Source organism: Pipistrellus hanaki (genome assembly GCF_964339955.1).
Source record: "Pipistrellus hanaki genome assembly, chromosome: 16".
Lineage (NCBI taxonomy): Eukaryota > Metazoa > Chordata > Mammalia > Chiroptera > Vespertilionidae > Pipistrellus > Pipistrellus hanaki.
In genome coordinates, this window is record NC_140518.1 from 41787707 (window position 1) to 41809024 (window position 21318).

The window sequence follows — 21318 nt, forward strand, 5'->3', positions numbered from 1 at the left end:
CATTTTGAGTTAAAGTCAACGCACAGTGGACACTTCGGACACAAATAAAATAGGATTCTGCTAAGTTTATTTTAAAAAAGGAACAGGACATTAATTTTAGTCCAATATGACAAAGAACACACTGAGCTCCCGGTCCTCTATGCCTCCCTTCTGTAACAGATGGCCTGCTCCAGGGGCCCTGGTTCTAAAGGGCCAATCCCAGGTGCTTCCCATGACAGCAACTGTGGCTAATCTAGTTAACCTCCTCCCAAGTAGCACTTCTAAAATGGAACCTCCAAGTGATAGGTTTTTCCCATCTCTTCCCAAAAAGAGATGAGATCCAATCCACAGGCTGACACAGTCTCCAAGTCCAAACTCATGTGCAGACACTCTCTTCCCTTATCCAGGCATTAAGAGAGCAGGGATATCCACTAAGAGACCTAATTCCTCCTGGGGAGCTATGTGTTTCAAACTGGCCAGGACACAGAAATGGGCTAAGCGTGCACGGCTCCTAAAAGGGCTTCTTTGCTAAGTGGGTCCTTTGATGTTTATCAAGGCTAGAACTCCAGCTGAAACTTTTCCCGCAGCAGGAACATTTGTAAGGTTTCTCTCCTGTGTGAACCCTCTGATGCCTATTAAAGTTTGATCTTTGAATAAAGCTCTTCTCACAGAAGGGACACTTGAAGGGTTTCTCTCCTGTGTGAATTTTCTCATGGTGGCGCAATCTGGAGAAGTCACTGAAGCCTTTCCCACAGTACTCACATTGACAAGGCTTCTCTCCCGTGTGAATTCGCTGATGTTTCATGAAGTCTGAACTCCGCCGGAAGCCTTTTCTGCAGGTGAGGCAATGGAAGTATTTCTCTCTGGTGTGAGTTCTTTGGTGAAAAGCAAGCTGAGAGTTCCTATAGAAGGTTTTCCCACACTCCCTGCAGGTGGGCAGTTTCTGGACCATGGGGGCTCTCGGCTGCCCTTTAGGGGAGGCCTCTTTCTTCCCCTCCAGACACAGCACGGACCGTTCCCCTGGATGAGGATTAGGCACACGACGGCCTGGCTGCTTCCCAGAATTCTTTTCTTGAGGAGAGAGCTGTTCCTCTACTTGCTCACCCGGAAGGCTTTCCTGAGCCTGAGGGAGAGTCTCTTCTTCTCCACAGCGGCTTGGCTCCTCTTCAGTGAGGAGGCCACTCTGGGAAGCCTGCGAAGGCGGCTCCTCTGAGGTGCGACAGGGGGCATCCGGAGGCTCCTGGTCCCTGTGATTTTCCAAGTTAAGGTTCTCTTTGTCATTCTCCTGTCTATCTCCTGAAAGAAAAGATTTAAAATAGTTCAATGCATGGAATGCCCTAACTTCTGATCCATATGTCAAAGGTTATCAGTGAATACATAGCTATTGCAATATTAATGACTATTCCCTCCTGTGCATTACATTCCCAAGACTTATCATTGCAAGTTTGTACTTTCCCCAAACCTTCTCTCACCCATCAGTTTATTATTTGTATCTATGAGTTTGTTTCATTTTGTTTGTTCATTTGTTTTGTTTTTCAGATTCTGTATATAAGTGAACTCATATGGTATCTGACTTTCTTTGACTTATTTCACTTGGCATAATACTCTCTAGGTCCATTTATGTTGTTGCAAATAGCAAGATTTCATTTTTTTTTTATGGCGGGGTAATATTCCTTTTGTGTGTGTGCATGCATCACCTCTTCTTTCTTCATCTGTCAATGGAAACCTAGGTTGCTTCTATATCTTGGCTATTGAAAACAATGCTGCAATGACCGTGGGTAGGTGCATATATTTTTTCAAATTAATGTTTTCATTTTCTGAAGATACTGGTAAATACCCAGAAATGGAATTGCTAGGTCATATAATAGCTCTATTTAACATGTATTTATTATTAAGAATCAGAAAAACAAGAGTATTATATACTAAGAGTGCAACTTTTAAAAAAATGACTGGCTATTACCTGATTACTAGAAGCCCAATGCAAGGAGCGAGACCCTCGCTGCCCTGGCTACCTCGGCTGGCCCTCACGGCCACTCACAGCCACGGTCAGCTCTCACAGCCCCATAGCCTCATCCAGCCCTCGCCGCCCTGGCCATCCTTCGCAGCCACTCACAGCCCTGGGCGGCCCTTGCAGTCCCTCAAAGCCCCCGCTTTGTCCAAAAGGTCGTCTAGAAGGATGTCCAGAAGGTCATTTGGCTGTTTGGTCTAATTAGCATATTACCTCTTTATTATTAAGATATGTAAAAAATAAATATGATCACTAAAAACAATTTGAGCCCTAGCTGTTTTGGCTCAGTGGATAGAGCATTGGCCTGCAGACTGAATGGCCCCAGATTTGATTCCAGCCAAGGACACATGCCTGGGTTGCTGACTTGATCCCCAGTAGAGGGCTGCTAGTGACCCAGGAATGTGCGAGAGAAGTAGACCTAAACTTGTTAATGCACAAAGCTTTATCACATATTCTTCTCATATAGCAAAGGTACTTTCATCTTTAAAGAAGCCCTTATAAGTATCATTTTAAAAGCTGAATAATGGTCCATTGTGGAGATGACATTATAATCACATGATAATGAACTTATATTTTATTTAAGAATTCTTCTACTATAGAAAACTGTTGTTTGTTTTGTTTTTACAACTATAAATAATACAGGGATAGCATTTTGATTCATGAATTTTTACCCACCTTTCTGATCAATACTTTAAAGAAGATTCCTTGAAGTGGAATTACTTTGTCAACAGACATAAATTGTCATTAAGGCTCATGACACTGACGAATTGATTTCCAGAACAACCATGCCACCCTCTGGTTTGAGAAGCTGGGCAGAGGGAAGGACTGTTCAATACTGAAGTATTAAATATTTTTTAAATACCTTCATCTAGACCAGTGAAAATGATTTTTTTCACTGCTCTAAGTTTTAATTTTTAAAAGATGAATTTTTCCCATTTTAAGCTATTTTTCATACTCCAAGACTGCTGTCCATTTTTTATTAGGAAAATCTTTTTTTCTTATCAACCTGCATTAACTATATACTAAGAATATTAATCATTTATCTGTCATGTTCATAAGAAATATTTTTCACCACTCTGGTTACCTTAATTTTGCTTGGGGTTATTTTTATAGAAGTTGTGGGGATTTTCTTTTTAAATATACTGAAATCTATTAATCTTTTCCTTAATGATTTTTTTTCACTGCTTTTATACTTATAAAAATCTTCCCCGTCCTGTCCTGGCCAGGTGGCTCAGTTGATTGAAGTGTCATCCCATATACCAAAGGTTATGGTTAGGTTTCCTCTCGGGGCACATACTGTGGGTTCAATCCCTGGTCAGGGTGCAAGAGGCAACTGATAGATGTTTCTCCCTCTATTTATATATCCCTTCCTCTTTCTAAAAATCAGTAAAAACATATTCTAGGGTAAGAATTTAAAAAAAAAGAAAAGAAAAAAATCTCATCTAGTCATGAGTCCAATATTCATTCATTTTTTTCTTTATTATTTTCGCATTGTGCCTTTTTCATCCATCCCTGACTTATTTTGGTATATGATATACATCAAATTTAAACTAATACCTTTCCCCTAAGTTTTTTCCTGACATTGCTCAGTGAAGGACAGTTTGTCCCATGGATCTGTGAGAATTTCATCATATGTGAGATTCTTATACAGACTACCTTCTTTTCCTAAGCTGCCTTTTCTGTTCCATTTGTGCATCTATTTTTACAACAGTATTCCATTATTTTAATGATTTTACATATTTAAATGACTCTTAATATTTATAGATCTAATATTGATGAAATATTCATCTTTCAAAACTTTTTACGGTTCTTGCAGTATTATTCCAGATAACTACTTAAGGATCATTTTCCAAATCATTGTTTTTAATCCCTTGGGATTTTGATTAGCAGTATGAGTATGCTTTGTGAGGCTTACCCCTCTGCTGGCCCGTTTTAACCAGGAGCTATTCTTCAATATGGTCAAGTAAATAGCACATACATGCCCTCCTGTGACATCTGCATTCAGTCTGAGTCCAGATCTGGCAAACCGGCTAACTGTAGCCTCCGGACCGAATAGACTGAGCCAGTCCTTTTCCATCTTTCCATTGTTGCTTCCACATGATCCGGGGTCTCATCCCTGCACATCAGGACTCCTACATCAACTCTCCACCAGGTTCCTTTCCTCCACGTGTTCCCTCCCAGGCTTGCTTGCACACAGCTACTTCCTCAATCTCCCTTTTTTCTTTTTCTTTTTTTTTTTAATATATATTTTATTGATTTTTTACAGAGAGGAAGGGAGAGAGATAGAGAACTAGAAACGTCGATGAGAGAGAAACACCGACCAGCTGCCTCTTGCACACCCTCTACCGGGGATGTGCCCGCAACCAAGGTACATGCCCCTGACCGGAATCGAACCCAGGACCTTTCAGTCCGCAGACCGACGCTCTACCACTGAGCCAAACCGGTTTGGGTGTCAACCTCCCTGTCCACTTCTCTCTCTCAGGGACCCACACTGGCATCAGTTTCTGTTACTGAGGCGGACTGGCTTTGTAGATTCTCTACAGTCTGGTTCCAGGGAAGACGTAATGGGCCATGCCAGCAGATGGGATGAAGGGGGGGAAAAGAATAAGCTGGAGATATAATAAAATCCTACTACATGGGAAATCTCTGTACCTTCACATTTTGCTGTGAACATAAAACTGCTCTAAAAAATAGTCTAGTAAAACAGAATTCCTATTGTAACAACCTCTAAAGCAGTATTTTCAAACTTTTTTGTCTGCTATTCACAGTAAAAAACATGTTTATATCAAAAATATAGTTCCTGTACATATATTCAGAACAAAAATTTCCCGAAACACTACCTATCCTGATATCTAGTATTTTCTCATTGTATTTTCCATTTAAACTTATTTCATTTTTTTAATGATGGCTATAATCTATAAAATGATTTCACAATACACTAATTGGTCATGAAATGCAGTTTGAAAAATACTGCTCCAAAGGAATCCTTGAGAAATAGTATTATAATAAATATATTGCTTAAAATTAAAATTATATCCCCCATTTGATGCTTGCTCTCTTTCCTTCTGCCACGACTCTGGGATCTTTTGTGTATATAAGTGTGTCTAGGTAGAAAGATTCCACATAACCACAGTATTTCAGAAAAATGTAGAGAAGGCTAAAGGGGGATTGCTATTTTATGGCAGAAGAAGTCTGTATTTCTTCTTTGTGCTACTTAATGAAAGCTGCATTGAGATTAGCTAAAATTGCCCTAGCCGGTTTGGCTCAATGGATAGAGTATTGGCCTATAGACTGAAAGGTCCCAAGTTCAATTACAGTCAAGGGCATGTACCTCGGTTAAAGGCTCCATCCATGGACCTAGATATTTCTCTCTCTGTGTCTCTGTCCCTTCCACTCTCTCTAAAAATTAATGGAAAAATATCTTCAGATGAGGATTACAAAAAAATGTTTCATTTATATTCTTTTATATATACACTGGTGGGGTCCCTCGGCCTGGCCTGCACCCTCTCACAATCCAGAACCCCAGGGAATGTCAGACTGCCAGTTTCAGCCCGATCCCTGCAGGCGAGGCAGAGGAACCCCACCAGTGCACAAATCCATTCACCAGGCTTCTAGAGTGCACATGAGATCTTTGGTTAATTTCTTCCCGTCCTCTCCCCTCCCCCTTTTCTCTGAGATTCATCAGTTTGTTCCATGTTTCCATGCCTGTGCATTGAGCATCTGCCCCTTGGTGGTCAGTGCATGTCATAGCTACCGGTTGAATGGCTGAACAAACGGTCACTTAGGCATATATACACACACACACACACACACACACACACACACACATATACATATATACACATACACACACACAATAGCAGCTCCATGCAGAGGTGTCCCTAAGCCCGGCCTGCACCCTCTCCAATTGGAGACACCTCAGGGGATATCCAACTACCACTTTAGGCCCGATCCCTGTGGACCAGCAGTTGGACATCCCTCTCACAATCTGGGACCACTGGCTCCTAAACACTCACCTGCCTGCCTGCCTGACTGCCCCTAACCACCTCTGCCTGCTGGCTTGATGCCCCTAACTGCTCCCCTGCCAACCTGATTGCCCCCTAACTGCTCTCCTGCTGGCCTGATCACTCCTAATTGCCCTCCCTTGCTGGCCTGATCGCTTCTTAACTGCCTCCCTGCCAGCCTGATCACCCCTAACCACTCTACCTTGGCCCTGCCACTCTAGCTTTGTCCAGGAGGATGTCTTGAAATTGTCCGGTCTAATTAGGATATTACCCTTTTATTAGTATAGATAGACAGGCAATTACCTTTACTGGCACTCTATTTCTTCACATGATTTGAGTTACTGTCTAGGGTCCATTCATTTCATCCTGAAGGACTCATTTTGTATTTCTGGTAGGGCTGGTTTGCTAGTAATGTCTCTCTCAAAAAAAAAATAAATAAATAAATAAAAATGGGAATGCCATAATTTCTCCTTCATTTCTGAAAGGTAGTTTTGATGGATAGAGTTCTTGGCTGATAGTCTTGTTCTTTCGGCACTTTGACTATATAAAAAAAGATTAGCTAAAACATGGTTCTCTGTTGGTTTAGTTTAATTTGATTTATTTTGTTACAGATGAGTTGGTTACTATTCACAATAACCAGAATAGGAAAAGTGTTTCATACTCTTTTTTGTAATAGAATTATACCTATAATTATACCTATTGGTCTCAATCTGTACTAATCTTAACTCTCTCTGAGAAAGACAGTTGTCATAACAGATAAGACTGAAGGTGTACTCTTTCTTCCAAGATTAACTGTGTGTGTCAAAAGCCCCATACCAGATATCTGCATCTGGATCCAAACCCGGCTAACCAGATCATGGCCAGTCTGAACTAATGGAATAGAAACCCACGTCCTAACATATCTCCACTACCTCCAATTTAATGACAGGAGACCAGAATGGCTCTGACCAATGAAAGATAACTCACCTATGCAGGTGGGTTTTAGGATCTTCTCACTGACATGCAGGCGCAGTCCTGCCAGCTCTTCCCCACGCTCTGTTGAATTAGTCAGGCCAGGCTTGGAACTGGAAATGCCTGGACAGAGAGAGAGAACATGTGGGCCTTGATGAACTAGGAGGACTGGAGACTTGCTATTTTTCAAAAGAGTGTCCTAGGTGAGAGAGGAAATAGGAAGGCTCTGGAGACCACTTAAGGTAGCTCATCTTAGAAGTTTGTTTGGAGCTTCTAAGATACCAGTACTAACAAGATAGCCAGGATAAATGGTGAAGACCACAAGAAGAATCTGGGCTGGTAGAGTCAGACCACCTGATGACAAAGACCCCTCCAATAGTTGTTTGAGACTGTGATTAAGTACTAAAAAGCATAGACTCAGAGCCAGCCACAACTGAGTTCCTTCTTAACTCAGCACTTAAGAGCTACATAACAGTGAGCAAGTGACTTGATCTGACACTACTTTCATCACCTTAAAAATCAGAGCCCTAGCTGGTTTGGTTCAGTGGATAGTGTCTGCCTGGGAATTGAAGGATCCTGGGTTTGATTCCAGTCAAAAGCACACACCTCAGTTGCAGACTTGATCCTGGCCCTGGTTGGGGAGCACATGCAGAAGCAACCAATCAATGTGCCTCTCTCACATTGATGTTTCTCTCTGTCTCTCCCCCATCCATTCTGTCTATAATATTCGCAGGTGAGGATTAACAACAACAACAACAAAAAAAATGAGAATACCATTGCCTATTTCAAGGAGTTACTATATGTTATGTACTCATGATAGTTCCTGGTACACAGAACATATTTAATAACAGGAAGTTGTTACTATAACTCTGCTATTTGCAGCTCACTCCAGTTCCCAATGGTGTCACTATGATAGTCTTCACCCAGAGAACCTCAAGGAGCTAAGAGTACACAGAAAATGCTTAACAGCCTTTCCATGTTCTTTCATCCGGCTAACCCATGCCCTTACCTCCTGAGACCATTTTCCCATAGGTCTCCAGCATGAGATCCCAGTATTGCTCCTTCTGAATGGAATCCAGGTGCCTCCAGTGCTCCTAGAAAAAACACAATGCTGTAAATTCATCGAAGGTTTCTGCCTTCCATGCTTATCGAGGCTCAGAAGAAAGCAATGTGTCTTAGGAGCCTACCATTAGAATATGTAGAAAATCATAGGAGGTGGTTCAAGAAAAAAGCCAAAGGGAAAACTACAGTCCTTATATCAGTATTTTTTATCCTGGGTAGAAAACAGGCTTTAAGTTCTACATTATTTTCAAGTTGCTTGTATTCAAGAGTAGAGGATAGAAAGCAATGAGCCCTTTCTTTTTTTTTTTCTTTTTTAAATAATTCTTTATTGTTGAAAGTATTACATATGTCTCTTTTTTCCCCTTTTAATTTCCTCCAGCCTGCCCCTACCCACCCCCATCCCAGGTCTGCAAGGAGCCCTTTCTACACTGTCCTTTGCTTTAACTCTTCCAATGCCTACATAGAGGTCTTTGAACAGTAAGAGCCTGATTTTCCCAATATTTCATTAATATCTGAAAATTCAAGAGGGAAAAGAAAAAAATAAAAGGTATTTGTTGGAAAGGCAAGTGTAAATCAGCAAAAAAGTGGGAAGAAGCAACAATGAAGTCAACTAAGCTGAACACCTCAGAGGGAAAGAGACTAGTGGGTTCAGAGCAGAGAGACGCTGCAGCCACACACACCTGGGCCCTCTGACAGTCCTACATTTAGGGTCTAACATCAAATCAGGTTTCCTCCCAGGGAGTGGGAAATTGAAGAGTTGTCTAGAGCACGGAGCCCTTCAATTACCCCCAAAACATGCCTTTCTTACGCTATGGACCTAAAAGACTCAAAACTGGGAATGCCATGTAAGTAAGGTCTACTTTCATGAATTCAAATTTCAATCTCCCCTCTAAGGAAACAGATTGTATAGCAAGAGTGATTTATAGCACAGTCTTTGGAGTCAAACATACAGGTTTCAAGTCCTAGTTCCCCACTTCCTAGCTGTGTGATCTTGAGCAAGTGACTTAATCTTTCTGGGCTTCAAGTCCTCACCTAATGATAGTACTGAACTCAAAAATTGTTGGAATGCTTAACAGAAATAGTGCAAATATCATCTGAGCACACTGTACTCTTCATTCATAGCATTTATCAGTTTATTAGTTATGTATATGTACATTATGCATAAGACAGAATACCCAATCTTTTCTATACACACAAATATAAAAGTATTTAATCAATAGTTGGCTCCAGGAGCACACAGCATCATGAGAAAAGGACACTCCACTGTTCTCTTCCAGTCCCCAAGCCCCTGTCCAGGACAGAGTAGTCACTCAATACATATCATCTGGGTGAAATATTTGCTCTTAGCAAACAGGTCCTCAGTAAATGATATATATATTGTTATCATATGCAATCTATGGGATGCTCAGTCTCCCAGACTAACCCCAGAATTTGCAGAGAAAATTAAGAGATTCTGATCACTTTCAGAAACCCCACAGTTGATAGCCATGGATAATTGTCATGAAAAGCCAGCTAGGGTACAGGGAGCAGAAAAGAAGAATGAGAAGATAACATTATCTTTCTATTACAAATAATATATATCTAAGTGAAGTGGAAATGGTTGAATAGTAATGGAACACCAAAAACTCTTTTAACTAGCAGGTACTAAGTGGGGGAGGAAAGGAGGGAAGGAAAGAAGGGCAGGAGGGAGAGAAGGATGGAGAGAGGGAGGGAGGAAAGGAGTTGACTTTTTTTAGGGTGAAAAAAATGAAAAGTTAAATAGTGACCTTAATATATTTAATTATTAACTAGAACCATATTTTTAAAATAAGTTTTTATTGACAGTGTTTTTAAAGTTGAAATTGTTAGCAACTTATTCTGTAAATCTTCTGTGAATGAAGCTACCTTAACAAGATCCTAAAAATAACCAACTTGAACAAACACTGCTGACTACAAGGGCTCTGAGTCTTCAGTGAGAACACAGACCCTTGCTCCCTCTCTCCCTCTCTCCCTCTCTCCCTGTTTCCCCTTCCCTCTCTAAATAAATAAATAAATAAGCAAACAAACAAACATATCCTTGGATGAAGATATAAAAAAGAAAAGGAGGCAAGATACCAACTGCACTCACCCTTGCTTTTTCTCATTTTTAAAAGAGGAAGAAAAATCTAAATTCCTATTCTGGAAGGGTGGGAGTAAAAGATTTGATGGAGAAATATGTCAATTTTATGTGGCAACAGCACCATCTGGTGAGTTAAGACATTACCACAACTGACTTGCACAAAGTTCTTTTTACTGTATTCCTTTCCCAAAATTTTAAAACACAGGACTGTGAGTAAATGTATTCCCAAGTGCATGTGAGGTTCTAACTCAGTTTCTAATGAGTAGGGACACTACTTTGTTATTCTGGCATTATTCACTAAGTTCCTAATTGATGAAAGAGATTAGGGCCCTAACAGGTTTGGCTCATTGAATAGAACGTCAGTCTGCGAACTGAAGGGTCCCAGGTTCAATTCCGGTCAAGGGCATGTATGTACCTTGGTTGCGGGCACATCCGCAGGAAGCAGCTGATTGATGTTTCTTTCTCTTTCATCAATGTTTCTAACTCTCTATCCCTCTCCCTTCCTTTCTGTAAAAAAATCAATAAAATATATTTTTTTAAAAAGAGATTAGGAAAAGTGATTATTTATATTTAAAAAACCCTACACTGTCCAGCCAGCTTGGCTTAGTGGTTGAGCTTCAACCTATGAACCAGGAGATCATGGTTCAATTCCCGGTCAGGGCACATGCCCAGGTTGCAGGCTTGATCCCCAATAGGGAGTGTACAGGAGGCAGCCAATCAGTGGCTCTCTTTCATCATTGATGCTTCTGTTTCTCTCTCCCTCTCTTTTCCTCTCCAAAATAAAAAATATATACACTTTAAAAAAAAAAAGACCCCTTCACTTACAAAGGATTCCATTAAATATCAAGGTCCTTCTGATGCAAATAGCTGTTGTTTGTTTGGGGGAGGGATATTAGGATTGGATAGAGATAACTTATTTGTTTAGGTTAAGTAGTTCGTAATCAGTTATCTGCTACATATAAGGAATTTAATACACGCACGCACGCACGCACGCACGCACACACGGTGCTACTGCTGAGCATTTTAAATTTTTTGACATTAAACTATCCAGAAAAGGTCATGGTTAATGTCATTGTGTAAAGTTAATGTTTAATTCTACTAGTCAAATGTGTTAATAAATTATGTGTGTGCATGTGTGTGTGTGTGTATATATATTTTTTTTTTTTAATTTTTTTTTTTTTTAACCAAGCATTCTCCTGCATAAAAATTTGGTTTCTGGGTACCTTGAAAGTAACAAGACATCCTTGAGTAACTGAAAAGATATATCCCTTTCCTGCACCCTCCGCATCCCTTTCCCAAGGTGAACTGCAAACCAGGCATCCAGTTTCCACATCATGGAGCCTGGCAAGCTGGAGCTCAGGCCCGATCTCCAGCCCCACATTAAGCACCACCTACCGGCTTTTCTACCTTCACCTGCACTCGTTATTACTTCACCAGGCAAATCTCAAGGGTTCCCCAAAGCTTTGAAACAATGAATGTTTTGATTAAGGTGTATAGGTTCCTGGAAATGCAACTTTTCAGAACTTTCAACTACATTATCAAGATGAACCAGTCCCAGAGACTTTTGTTTATAGCCAAGATGGAATAGGGACTGAATTTACCTTTGTGTCTGAAACAACCGATAAAAGAGAGAAACTATACAAGAATTTTCGGATAGTGCACGTTAGAGCAGAACAGAGGCCTCTGAAAGTGGGAAATGAATCAGCTGAGCCTCACAGTTGCCCACACTTATTGCCTGTAGAACATCCAGAGCAGCAGAGAGGGGAACGGGACAGAGCAGGTCATTCCCTGAACTGAGCAGGAGCTCAAAGGAGTATAGAGTCAACAGGGCCCGAATGGGGGAGCTGCACTAGGAGAGCCCCAGAGATCTACAGAGGGAACCCTCAAGTACAGAAAAGAGGGACCCCTCCCATAAAAACAACAGAGGGAACAATCCTCAGAGCTTGAAGTGTATTTCCAGAACCGCAGTGGGAAACCCTGTCCATCAAGGAGCTTCAGGTAGCGTTCTAGAAGGGTATTGCGCCTCAGTAGTGGGGAAAAATTAGCCCTACACTAAAAGCTTCTCTGATGCCACCTAACAAACTGTGTCCAAATAACCTAACTGTATCCCAGAGCAGAGCTCATAGACATTTATAGGATTGCAAAAATATCCAGCCCTCAGCAAGGTCAAATTCACAACGATTAACATCTGATCAAAGATCACTGGGCATTACAAAGAAACAGGAAAGCACCACTCATAATGAACAAACACAGGTGAAAAATTAGACAAGGACATCAGTACAGATGTTATAACCATATGTTCATGAAGGTGGAGGAAAAATTGAACATTTCTAAGTATATACATAGCATTTTAAGTATATACATAGAAGATACAATAAAGCCCCAATTCAAACTTGTTGAGATTAAAAATGCATAAGATTAAAAATACAATGGAGCCAAAACCAGTTTGGCTCAGTGGATAGAGCATCGGCCTGCAGAATGAAAGATACCAGGTTCGATTCCAGTCAAGGACATGTACCTTGCTTATGGGCACATCCCCAGTGGAGGGTGTGCAAAGGCAGCTGATCAGTGATTCTCTCTCATCAATGTTTCCAACTCTCTATCCCTCTCTCTTCCTCTCTGGTAAAAAAAACAATAAAATATATATTTTTTTAAAAATTAAAAAAAAAATACAATGGATGAGGTTAATAGCATATTAGACACTAAAGAAGAAAAGATTAATGGACTTAAAGACATTACAATAGAAACTATCCAAAATAAAACACAGAAAGTAGAAAAGAAAGAGAGCACATGCCACATGTGTATAATTCTCAGAGGCCTCAAAGAAGAAAAAAAGGAAGACAGAAAAAAATAGTTAAAGAAATAATGGCCAATGCCCTAGCTCAGTGGTCGGCAAACTCATTAGACAACAGAGCCAAATATCAACAGTACAACGATTGAAATTTCTTTTGAGAGCCACATTTTTTAAATTTAAACTTCTTCTGATGCCACTTCTTCAAAATAGATCACCTAGGCCATGGTATTTTGTGGAAGAGCCACACTCAAGGAGCCAAAGAGCCGTATGTGACTCGCGAGCCGCAGTTTGCCGACCACGGCCCTAGCTGGTTTGACTCAGTAGATAGAGCATCAGCCTGCAGACTGAAGGGTCCCAGGTTCAACTCCAGTCAAGGTTACATGCTCAGGTTTCGGGCTTGATCCCAAGTAGCGGGCATGCAGGAAGCAGCCAATCAATGATTCTCAGTCATCACTGATGTTTTTATCTCTCTCTCCCTCTCCCTTCTTCTCTAAAATCAATAAAAATATATTTTTTAAATGGCCAAAAATGTTCAAAATTTGATGGAAACTATAAATCCACAAAGTTTAATGAACCCAAGCACAAGAAACACAGAGAATATTATTCTAAGGCTTATCACAGTCAAATTGTTTAAAACCAGTGAAAAAATATTAAAAGAACCAAGCATGAAAGATGCATTATATGCAGAACAAAGATAAGAGTACGTGTGGCATGATTCTATTGCACAAAATTCTAGAAAATGCAAACTAATGTATGGTAACAGAAAACAGATCAGTAGTTGCCTCAGAACAGGGGGAATGTGGAGGGGTAGGAGGGAGGAAAAGGGAACCTCTGGTGGTGACAGATTTGCTTATTATCTTGTCTATGATCACGGCTTCATTTTTGTATGAATGTATGTGTGTATGTTCATCAAAAACCTTACCAAACTCTACACTTTAAACATGTGCAGTTCATTGTTTGTCCATTACTCCTCCATAGAATTGAGCAGGGGAGACAAACCTGTCCCACATTAGCTATAACCACTCAAAATCTCAAACTGACTCGTGTGAGAGGCTTAAATAGGAAAGGAGATAGTATTTTCTCAGCATAACTCAAAGATAATAAAAAAGGAGACACAAGATTGCCTCTTCAGAGCAACTGCTTCCAGATTCCATTACTCAAGATGACAATTAGGAAACATTCCTTCTTAAGAACTGAAACTCAGGTCTCATTCCACAGATATTATTGTTATCCTTGCTAGGCCTTCCTCCTACTCCACTTTTGAGACTCCTCCCCCTTTCACTCCTCCTGGCTGATACACCCTCAAAGCCTGGTTCCGGGAGAGAGAGGCAGGGCCGCCCAGCTCACCTGAGGTGCTGTGTGGAGAAGAGAGGTTCCAAAGTCCTGGTCTCCGATGAGTCTCTCCTCAGGCTGAGCAGGAAGCTGGGAAGCAGGCACTGCCGAAGTGAAAAACAGGAAGTCTCAAGAATCCGATGTCCTCTATCAGTCCCCAGAGGGTACAGGTAAAAATCTCTGCAAATTAGAACTGACACCTGCTCCACCATCTATGCCTTCAGGAATTGTACAGTAGAAACTCGGTTCTCAAACTTTATTAGTTCCAGAAGGCTGCTTAAGAAGCCATTTGTGCCCTGGCTGGTGTGGCTCAGGTGGTTGAGCATCATTCCGAGCACCAATTGGATTCTGGGTGAGGGTACATGCCCAGGTTGCAGCTTGATCCCTGGGGGGTATGCAAGAGGCAGCCAATAGATGTTTCACTCTCACATTGATGTTTCTCTCTAAAGGTTAATTAAAAATAAATAAAACTTTAAAAAAAAAAGTTTGTTAGAAAACTGAATCATTTTCCCCCATTAGAAATAATGTAAATTGGCCCAGTCGGCATGGCCCAGTGGTTGAACGTCAACCTATGAACCAGGAGATCATGGTTCCATTCCCAGTTAGGGCACATGCCAGGGTTGTGGGCTCAGTCCCATACGGGGCCTGCAGGAGGCAGCCGATCAATGATTCTGTCATCACTGATGTTTTTATCTCTCTTTTCCTCTCCCTTCCTCCCTGAAATCAATAAAAAATATATACTAAAAATAATAATAATAATGTAAATTAATCTGTTCCAGACCCCCAAATGATTCCTTATTTTAACTTTTCTTATATACAGTGAATGTTTAATGTACTGTTTAATCTATAAATACACACTTCTTAAATTTATCGAACCACACCCTACTTGCTGTAAACAAAGAATTTTTCATATATCACTGCCTCAAAAATGCTATCACCAGCTAACTGCTTTTGTTTAGCCAATCAAAAGCAGATTTTCTGCCTTTTCATTTACCTGTGATTGTTGTTTTGTGAGCACTTTCACACACTTTGCAACATTTGCATGCTAGATGGCCTCTTTATATTTTAAAACTGTGCTAATCCTCAATTTCTGCCCATAACAAAAGCATCACTCCTCTGTTTATTGCCTGAGACGCTTTCTGCCATGCTGAGCTATCTGCATAAAAGGGTTGTCAGACCAAAATCTGAAGTTTTTGTTCAAAACAGAGCCATTTTTTCTGTGAACAACTTGGGCGAGAACCGAATAGTTTGAGACAGGAGGGACCTCCCTAACAAACTGCAATCCCCTCCAACCTTCCAAACTATCTTACCCATATTTTCTCCCACCTCCTTCCTCAAAACCAAAATCCGAAAGGCCTAGCCCTGACAAAAAGTGTTTAAATTAGTTACAGGCTTCCAATATCCAAATCGGTGTGGCTGAAGTATGACTACCATCTGGGCAGCATTAGTTTCAACCCACTCACCAATAGGCCACATGTTTCTCCAAAAATGCCCACTAGCTCTTCTACTGCTTCAGACTCCTCCTTCACCAAGTGGCTCAGTGGCTCCCCGGGCCCAGAGGGTAAATTACCAAGTCCCAGCTCCTGAGACGTCTCTTCAAGAGGAGACTCCACTTCCCCCACTTGGTAGCCTGCAGACTCCACCTTCTTGGGTAAGGTGTCCTGTCCTAGAACCTGGATGCTGATCTGGAGAAGACAGAGGACTAGTTACTGAAAGATGCAGAGGAGAGTTTCTGAAAGCTTCTATAACAGACCATGAGAGCCTTTAGGGACATGGAGAGAGGCAAGAGAAAAACTGCTTTTCTTTCTAGTGCAGGGGTCGGCAAACTCATTAGTCAACAGAGCCAAATATCAACAGTATAACAATTGAAATTTCTTTAGAGAGCCAAAATTTTTAAACTTAAACTATATAGGTAGTAGGGTACTCCTAAGCTGGCCTTTGCTCAACACTCAAGGGGCCAAAGAGCCACATGTGGCTCGAGAGCCAGTTTTCCGACCACTGATAGTCTAAAGATGGAATAGGCCCTAGCCTCTTTGGTTCTTTGGATAGAGCGTCAGTCCGATTCCGGTCTAGGGAATATGCCTCAGTTGCAGGTTCCTCCTGGGCCCTGGCCCTGGTCAGGGCACGTGCAAGAGGCAACCAATTGATGTGTTTCTCTCACAGCAATATTTTTCTCTGTCTTTCCCTCTCTCTTCCACTCCCTCTAAAAATCAGTGGGAAAATCTTCTTGGGTGAGAATTAAAGAAAAAGAAAAGACAAAGATGGGATGGGATGGGATGGCTTTATCTTCAATCCCTAATTGGCTAAAAAGTGTTGAGTCATAGGAATCTTAAGAATTAGGTGCGATACGGGGATACCCTGATGTAGCATATAAGAAATACATATTTGTTTTTTTGTCCTTGGTGCCTGGCACAGAGCTCCTAAAACCCTGGGAATTACCTGAGGGACAGAGGTGACAGGAGCAGCTTTTGTTATTTATAATGAGCCCCTTTCAACCACACCAGGGTTTCTGCTAATGAGGTGATTCTTGGTGGAACCTGAGATGGCTTCAGGATGGAGGCTGGTCACCAGAGGTGATTAGAACTTTCAGCCCCACCCCCCAACCTCTGGGGCAGGGGAGAAAGGCTGGAAATGTTCACTCACCAGTGGCCATCCATAAGTCAATCATGCCTAAGTAATGAAACCTCCATAAAAACACCTAGACTATGGGGTTCAGGTGCTTCCGAGTTGGTGAATACACAGAAGTTGGTGGCCTGGAGAGGGCATGGGAGCTCTGGGTGACCCCATCTCCTCCAACTGCCTGATCCTGCATCATATCCTTCATAATAAACTGGTAATGTAAGTAAAGTGTTTTCCTGAGTTCTATGATTCATTCTAGCGAATTCTATGAGGATGGTGTTTGGGGAACCTCCAAATTTTAGCCAGTTTGCAATAAGTATGGGAGGCCCTTGAGACTTGTAACTGGTGTCTGAAATGGGGGCAGCCTTTGAGACTGACCCTTATCCTGTGGGATCTGAGTAACCTGATATTCAGTGTCAGAACTGAATTGAATTGTAAGACACCCAGTTGGTATCAGAGAATTGGAGAACTGGTTGTTAGTGTAGAAAATTCTACATATTTGCTATCGGAAAAGACAGCACACCTGATAAAAGCCTCAAGGAGCCGTGATTCACTAAAAGATCATAGTATCCTCCGCTTACCCACTGCCACAGCTTCTGGGGGTTTCTCTTCAAGCTCTCCACCAGGGTCGCTGCCTCCTCTCCACTGCCAGGACACTGTTTGCGCACCCACATCTGAATCTCCCCGGGCAGGATGGTCAGGAACTGCTCCAACATGAGCAGCTCTAAGATCTGCTCCTTGGTGTGGACCTCTGGCTGCAGCCACTGGAAACAGAGCTTCCGAAGTTGTCTCAGGGTTTCCTGGGGCCCAGACATCACCTGGTAACGGAACTGCCTGAAAAGCTGGCGAGCAGCCTCAGGGCTGGAGGGCTCCCCTTGAGGGGCAGCATCCGGCCCAGAGATCGGGGAGTCCTTTGCCAGCGGTGGCAGCAGGACTGGGGCCTGCCCCTGCTCAACAGGCATCATCAGGCCTGCCACGTCCTTCCAGGCGAAGTTCTTCTGGGACGAAGTTGTCTCTGGGGAGGACCAGGTCTTCACAGAGCCTCGCACAGGAACACGCGAGGGCGTGAGATCCAGTGCTAGAGAGAAGAAAGGGGTCACGTTTTCAGAAAGAACAAATTCACATGCTCTATCTGAAAAGCCAAGGAGTCAACCACGGATCTTTCCAAATCGATGGGTGCACTATTTTATTTTGCAAGATTGAAGCCACAGAGCAAACCACTAATACTTATCTAAACTGTCACCATCACCCTGACCATTTTACCAGAGTCCCTCTCGCTCTTCAAATGTCTAGCCCAACCTGAAGCATCTGCACTACAGGTTTCCGGTAAACAGCTCTTCTGCAAAGCACTTCTATCTGCACCCACATGTCACCCCTCGGGAAAACGAAGCTGAACAAGGACATCAATGCCCTAGAAATAAAGGCTAACGCTGAGATGAGCAGATGCTTCCATAATAAAGATGAGGTTGAACAGAGCAAATTAGTTCCTCCCCAAAAGGTGCGATGAAATTTCTAGGTAACTTCTTTTGAGTGCCAGGGGAATTTATTAAGAAAACCTGTCCCACCCGGAATTTTCAACCTCGGGCTTTAAAAAATTTTAGAATAAATGCTAACTACCTTGAAAGCATTCCTAAGGACTTGAACTGAGTAATATTATGGTGAATGGTATCAAAATTTAGAAGTCGGTAAAAGGAGAAATATTAAACGGCAAAGTAAATGCTGTTTCTAGTTAACTTTCTTGCATGTGATCCTAATACTGGATTGAATAGGAAGGACCTAAAGAGCATCATTCTCCATAACACTAACCACAACCAATACCCACCCAGTCACGTGGGTATCTGGCTTAATCAGAGATCAGTACAACACTCTATAGCTTTTGATAGTGGCTTTTGCCTTGACATACAAAACCTATGAAAAAAAAACCCTACCACTTAACCCAAACAAGTCACTCCATATCACCAAAACATCCTTAAAAAACTTCCTCAAGAGAACAAAAAAGAGCAAAGTAAATATATTTCACTCAGATATTCATGCAATAACCAGTGTGCTACCGTGACATATATTATGTGCTCAATAAATACGGGGATAGAGCCTGCAACCAAGGTACCTGACCTTGACAGAAATCGAAACCAGGACACTACAGTCCACAAGCCAATGCCCTATCTATCCACTGAGCCAAATCGGGTAGCACCTGAGTCCTCTTTTTGATTAGGCCGGGCCCTTGGGCTCTGTCCTTGGACATTCTATTCCATTTTTATCAAGAATCCTGCTGGGTCCAGTTTAGGGAAAATCCTCCAGCTTTGGTATCTGATCCAATTAGAGTATCTAATAGAAGTCTCTATTCTACCCTTGGTAGCTGACCACTCCTGATACACGATTCACCCTAATCTGCCTTCCCCGAAACACCTGTTAAATTGGCTTAGTGAGAAGCCCTCCTTAAGCCAGATGTCCCCTCTAGAAGTTTTCCATCCACTGACCCCCACGTGCCCTATTGTAGTCAGTCGGTTACTGCAAAGCCCATCTGAGCAGTAACCCAGGAATAAAGTCGGCCTTACCGTTTCTGACAAATATTTGGAGTAAGGTTTTCTTTAACAGGTGACGTGAGGAATGTGTCAGCTCCGTATTAGGCCCCGTTCATGTCATTTCTAACCTCACAACTACCCTGCACGGTGAGTATAAAGTGTATAGATTAGGAACCTCTGAGGTCCCCAGGGGCGGAGAAAGCTCTGATGCCTGTGCTTTGGGGAGGACATGCCAACGTTTGGAAATGCGTGGGGCGGGTCTGGGGTTGTCAAAAACGGCTTTAAGCGGCTTGGAGACCGGGGTTGCTCCAGCCCCAAAAGGCGCAGCGCAATGCTACCAAGTGTCCTCCACGCTCCGGCCCCCACTCCGACAGCACCGCGGGCAGCCTCGGCCATCCGCCCGTCGGGGCTCCCTCTGCCCGAGATCCATTTCCAGCCTGTGGGGGAAGACGAAGCAGGGGCCCGTCTTCGGCCCCAGTCCAGGCACGTGGATGGAGAGTCCAGAGGGGCCCACAGGCTCCAGGACAGAGAGCCCGGCCGGGGTACCACCGCCGCCGGGAGTGCGCTCAGACCCGCCGCCCCTCCCCCGCGCTCGCCGCGTCGCCGTGTCCCCGCGCCGCCGCATCCCCGCGCGCGCACTGCCGGCGCCCGGCGCGCGTCCGCCAGCCCCGCCGCCCTCTCGGGGACCTGCCGACCCAGCGCGGACGCGGGCTGCTCCAGGCCCGATCCCGGGAGATCGCGGCCGGGCCCGCCCAGTCTGCGCGCTCACCTCAGCCCGCGGCGCCAGCTCTGGGCGCACTTCCGGGAGACCCGGGGCTGCGTGCGCCTGCGGCGACGGGCCACAGCGAGCAGGGGGCGGGGCTAGGCGGCCGCGAGGCGGAGCGGGAAAGGGGCGGGGTTCGGAGGCCGCGGGGCGGGGAAGGGGAAAGGGGCGTGGCCAGGCGGCCGCAGGACGGGGCGAGTAAGGGGTGGAGCTAGGAGGCCTCAAGGCGGGGCGAAAGGGGAAAGGGGCGTGGTAAGGCGGCCGCGGGGCGGGGCGGGTGAGGGGGTGGAGCGCGAGGGGCGGGGCAGAAGCTGAGGGGCGGGTTCCGATTGGCCGCCCGCGCTGTCCATCCTTGCGGTGGCTCTGCTGCGCCGAGGTCGCCCTCAGCCCAGCGCAGCCGGCCGTTCAGTTGTCCCTCGAAGGCCCGTGCGATCTGGTGCTTCTCAGCAAACACACCTGTCCAGGCTGCAGTGCATCCCAGGCGCTGGGCTGCACTGCGAGGAGGGCTATGAAGATAATCCCCTTTGTCTGTCCCAGACGCCTCCGCCAGCCCCACACCCAGAGCTCAAAGGCCCGCCTTCATCCTCGGTTCTTCACCCGCGTCTTGACTTTTTGCTATTCTTCCCCCACTTGGCCTTCCTGAGGCTTGTGATCTGCCCCTACCTCGCCGTCCTCTCCAACTCGCACCAACTCTGCATTTCCTGGGCGCTCTCCTTCCACTTCGCTTTCAGCATTGGAGTTCAGAGGGGAAAGATTTATAGTTTCCATTAAATTCACCAAGGGACCTGTGACCCTGTTAAAGCTTTCCAATGGCTGTTATCTTTCTTGCTAGGTGATCACTAACAGCTAGCAGGTTGAAGAAATGTCAGACTCACACAGGCAGGAGCAGTTTTTCTGGCTCACCACCACAGACACCCCAATCCTCACCCAAACTAACAACTCCCTCCACTTAGGTTATAGGTCCCTCCTCAGATTCCTTCAACCCCTCATCATTTGTCACCGGGTGACCGGCCACACACCTGAAGAACATAACCAATGTGCTACTTGCTCCCAGACTGCTCCCCAGGGAGCCTCAAGACACTCCCATCTTTTCCCACTCACCAGGCCAGAGGACAGGTTCCCAGTCAAGACTGACAGGTCAACTTCACACACATGCCCCCATAAGGCATTTCAAATATCTACTAAC

At 43.8% G+C, this 21318-nt stretch overlaps 1 protein-coding gene across 3 annotated transcripts; it reads right to left on the bottom strand.

Moving 5' to 3' along the window:
• Positions 1-50: 50 nt before the first annotated feature.
• Positions 51-20231, bottom strand: ZNF18 (zinc finger protein 18). 3 transcript variants are annotated; one of them, XM_084863938.1, is made up of 8 exons: positions 20139-20204; positions 19403-19509; positions 17429-17925; positions 15799-15913; positions 14244-14332; positions 7952-8036; positions 6958-7065; positions 51-1275 (listed from the first exon to the last, which is right to left on the bottom strand). In XM_084863938.1, exons 3-8 carry the CDS (start codon positions 17810-17812, stop codon positions 491-493), a joined length of 1566 nt encoding a protein of 521 aa, XP_084720064.1. In that variant the 5' UTR covers positions 17813-17925; positions 19403-19509; positions 20139-20204; the 3' UTR covers positions 51-490. The 3 variants fall into 3 exon arrangements, with proteins under 3 accessions (XP_084720064.1, XP_084720065.1, XP_084720066.1); XM_084863939.1 differs by lacking the exon at positions 20139-20204 and adding an exon at positions 20065-20083; XM_084863940.1 differs by lacking the exon at positions 19403-19509 and having other exon boundaries at positions 20139-20231.
• Between the last annotated feature and the right edge of the window lie 1087 nt (positions 20232-21318).

Coding starts and splice junctions, on each gene's coding strand:
- ZNF18 (XM_084863940.1), bottom strand. CDS start 17,812: ATGATGCCTGTTGAGCAGGGGCAGGCCCCAGTCCTGCTGCCACCGCTG. Junction 14,333..15,798: donor GTCTCAGGAGCTGGGACTTG/GTAATTTACCCT, acceptor TCACTTCGGCAG/TGCCTGCTTCCCAGCTTCCT. Junction 8,037..14,243: donor TTCTCCACACAGCACCTCAG/GTGAGCTGGGCG, acceptor TGTTTTTTCTAG/GAGCACTGGAGGCACCTGGA.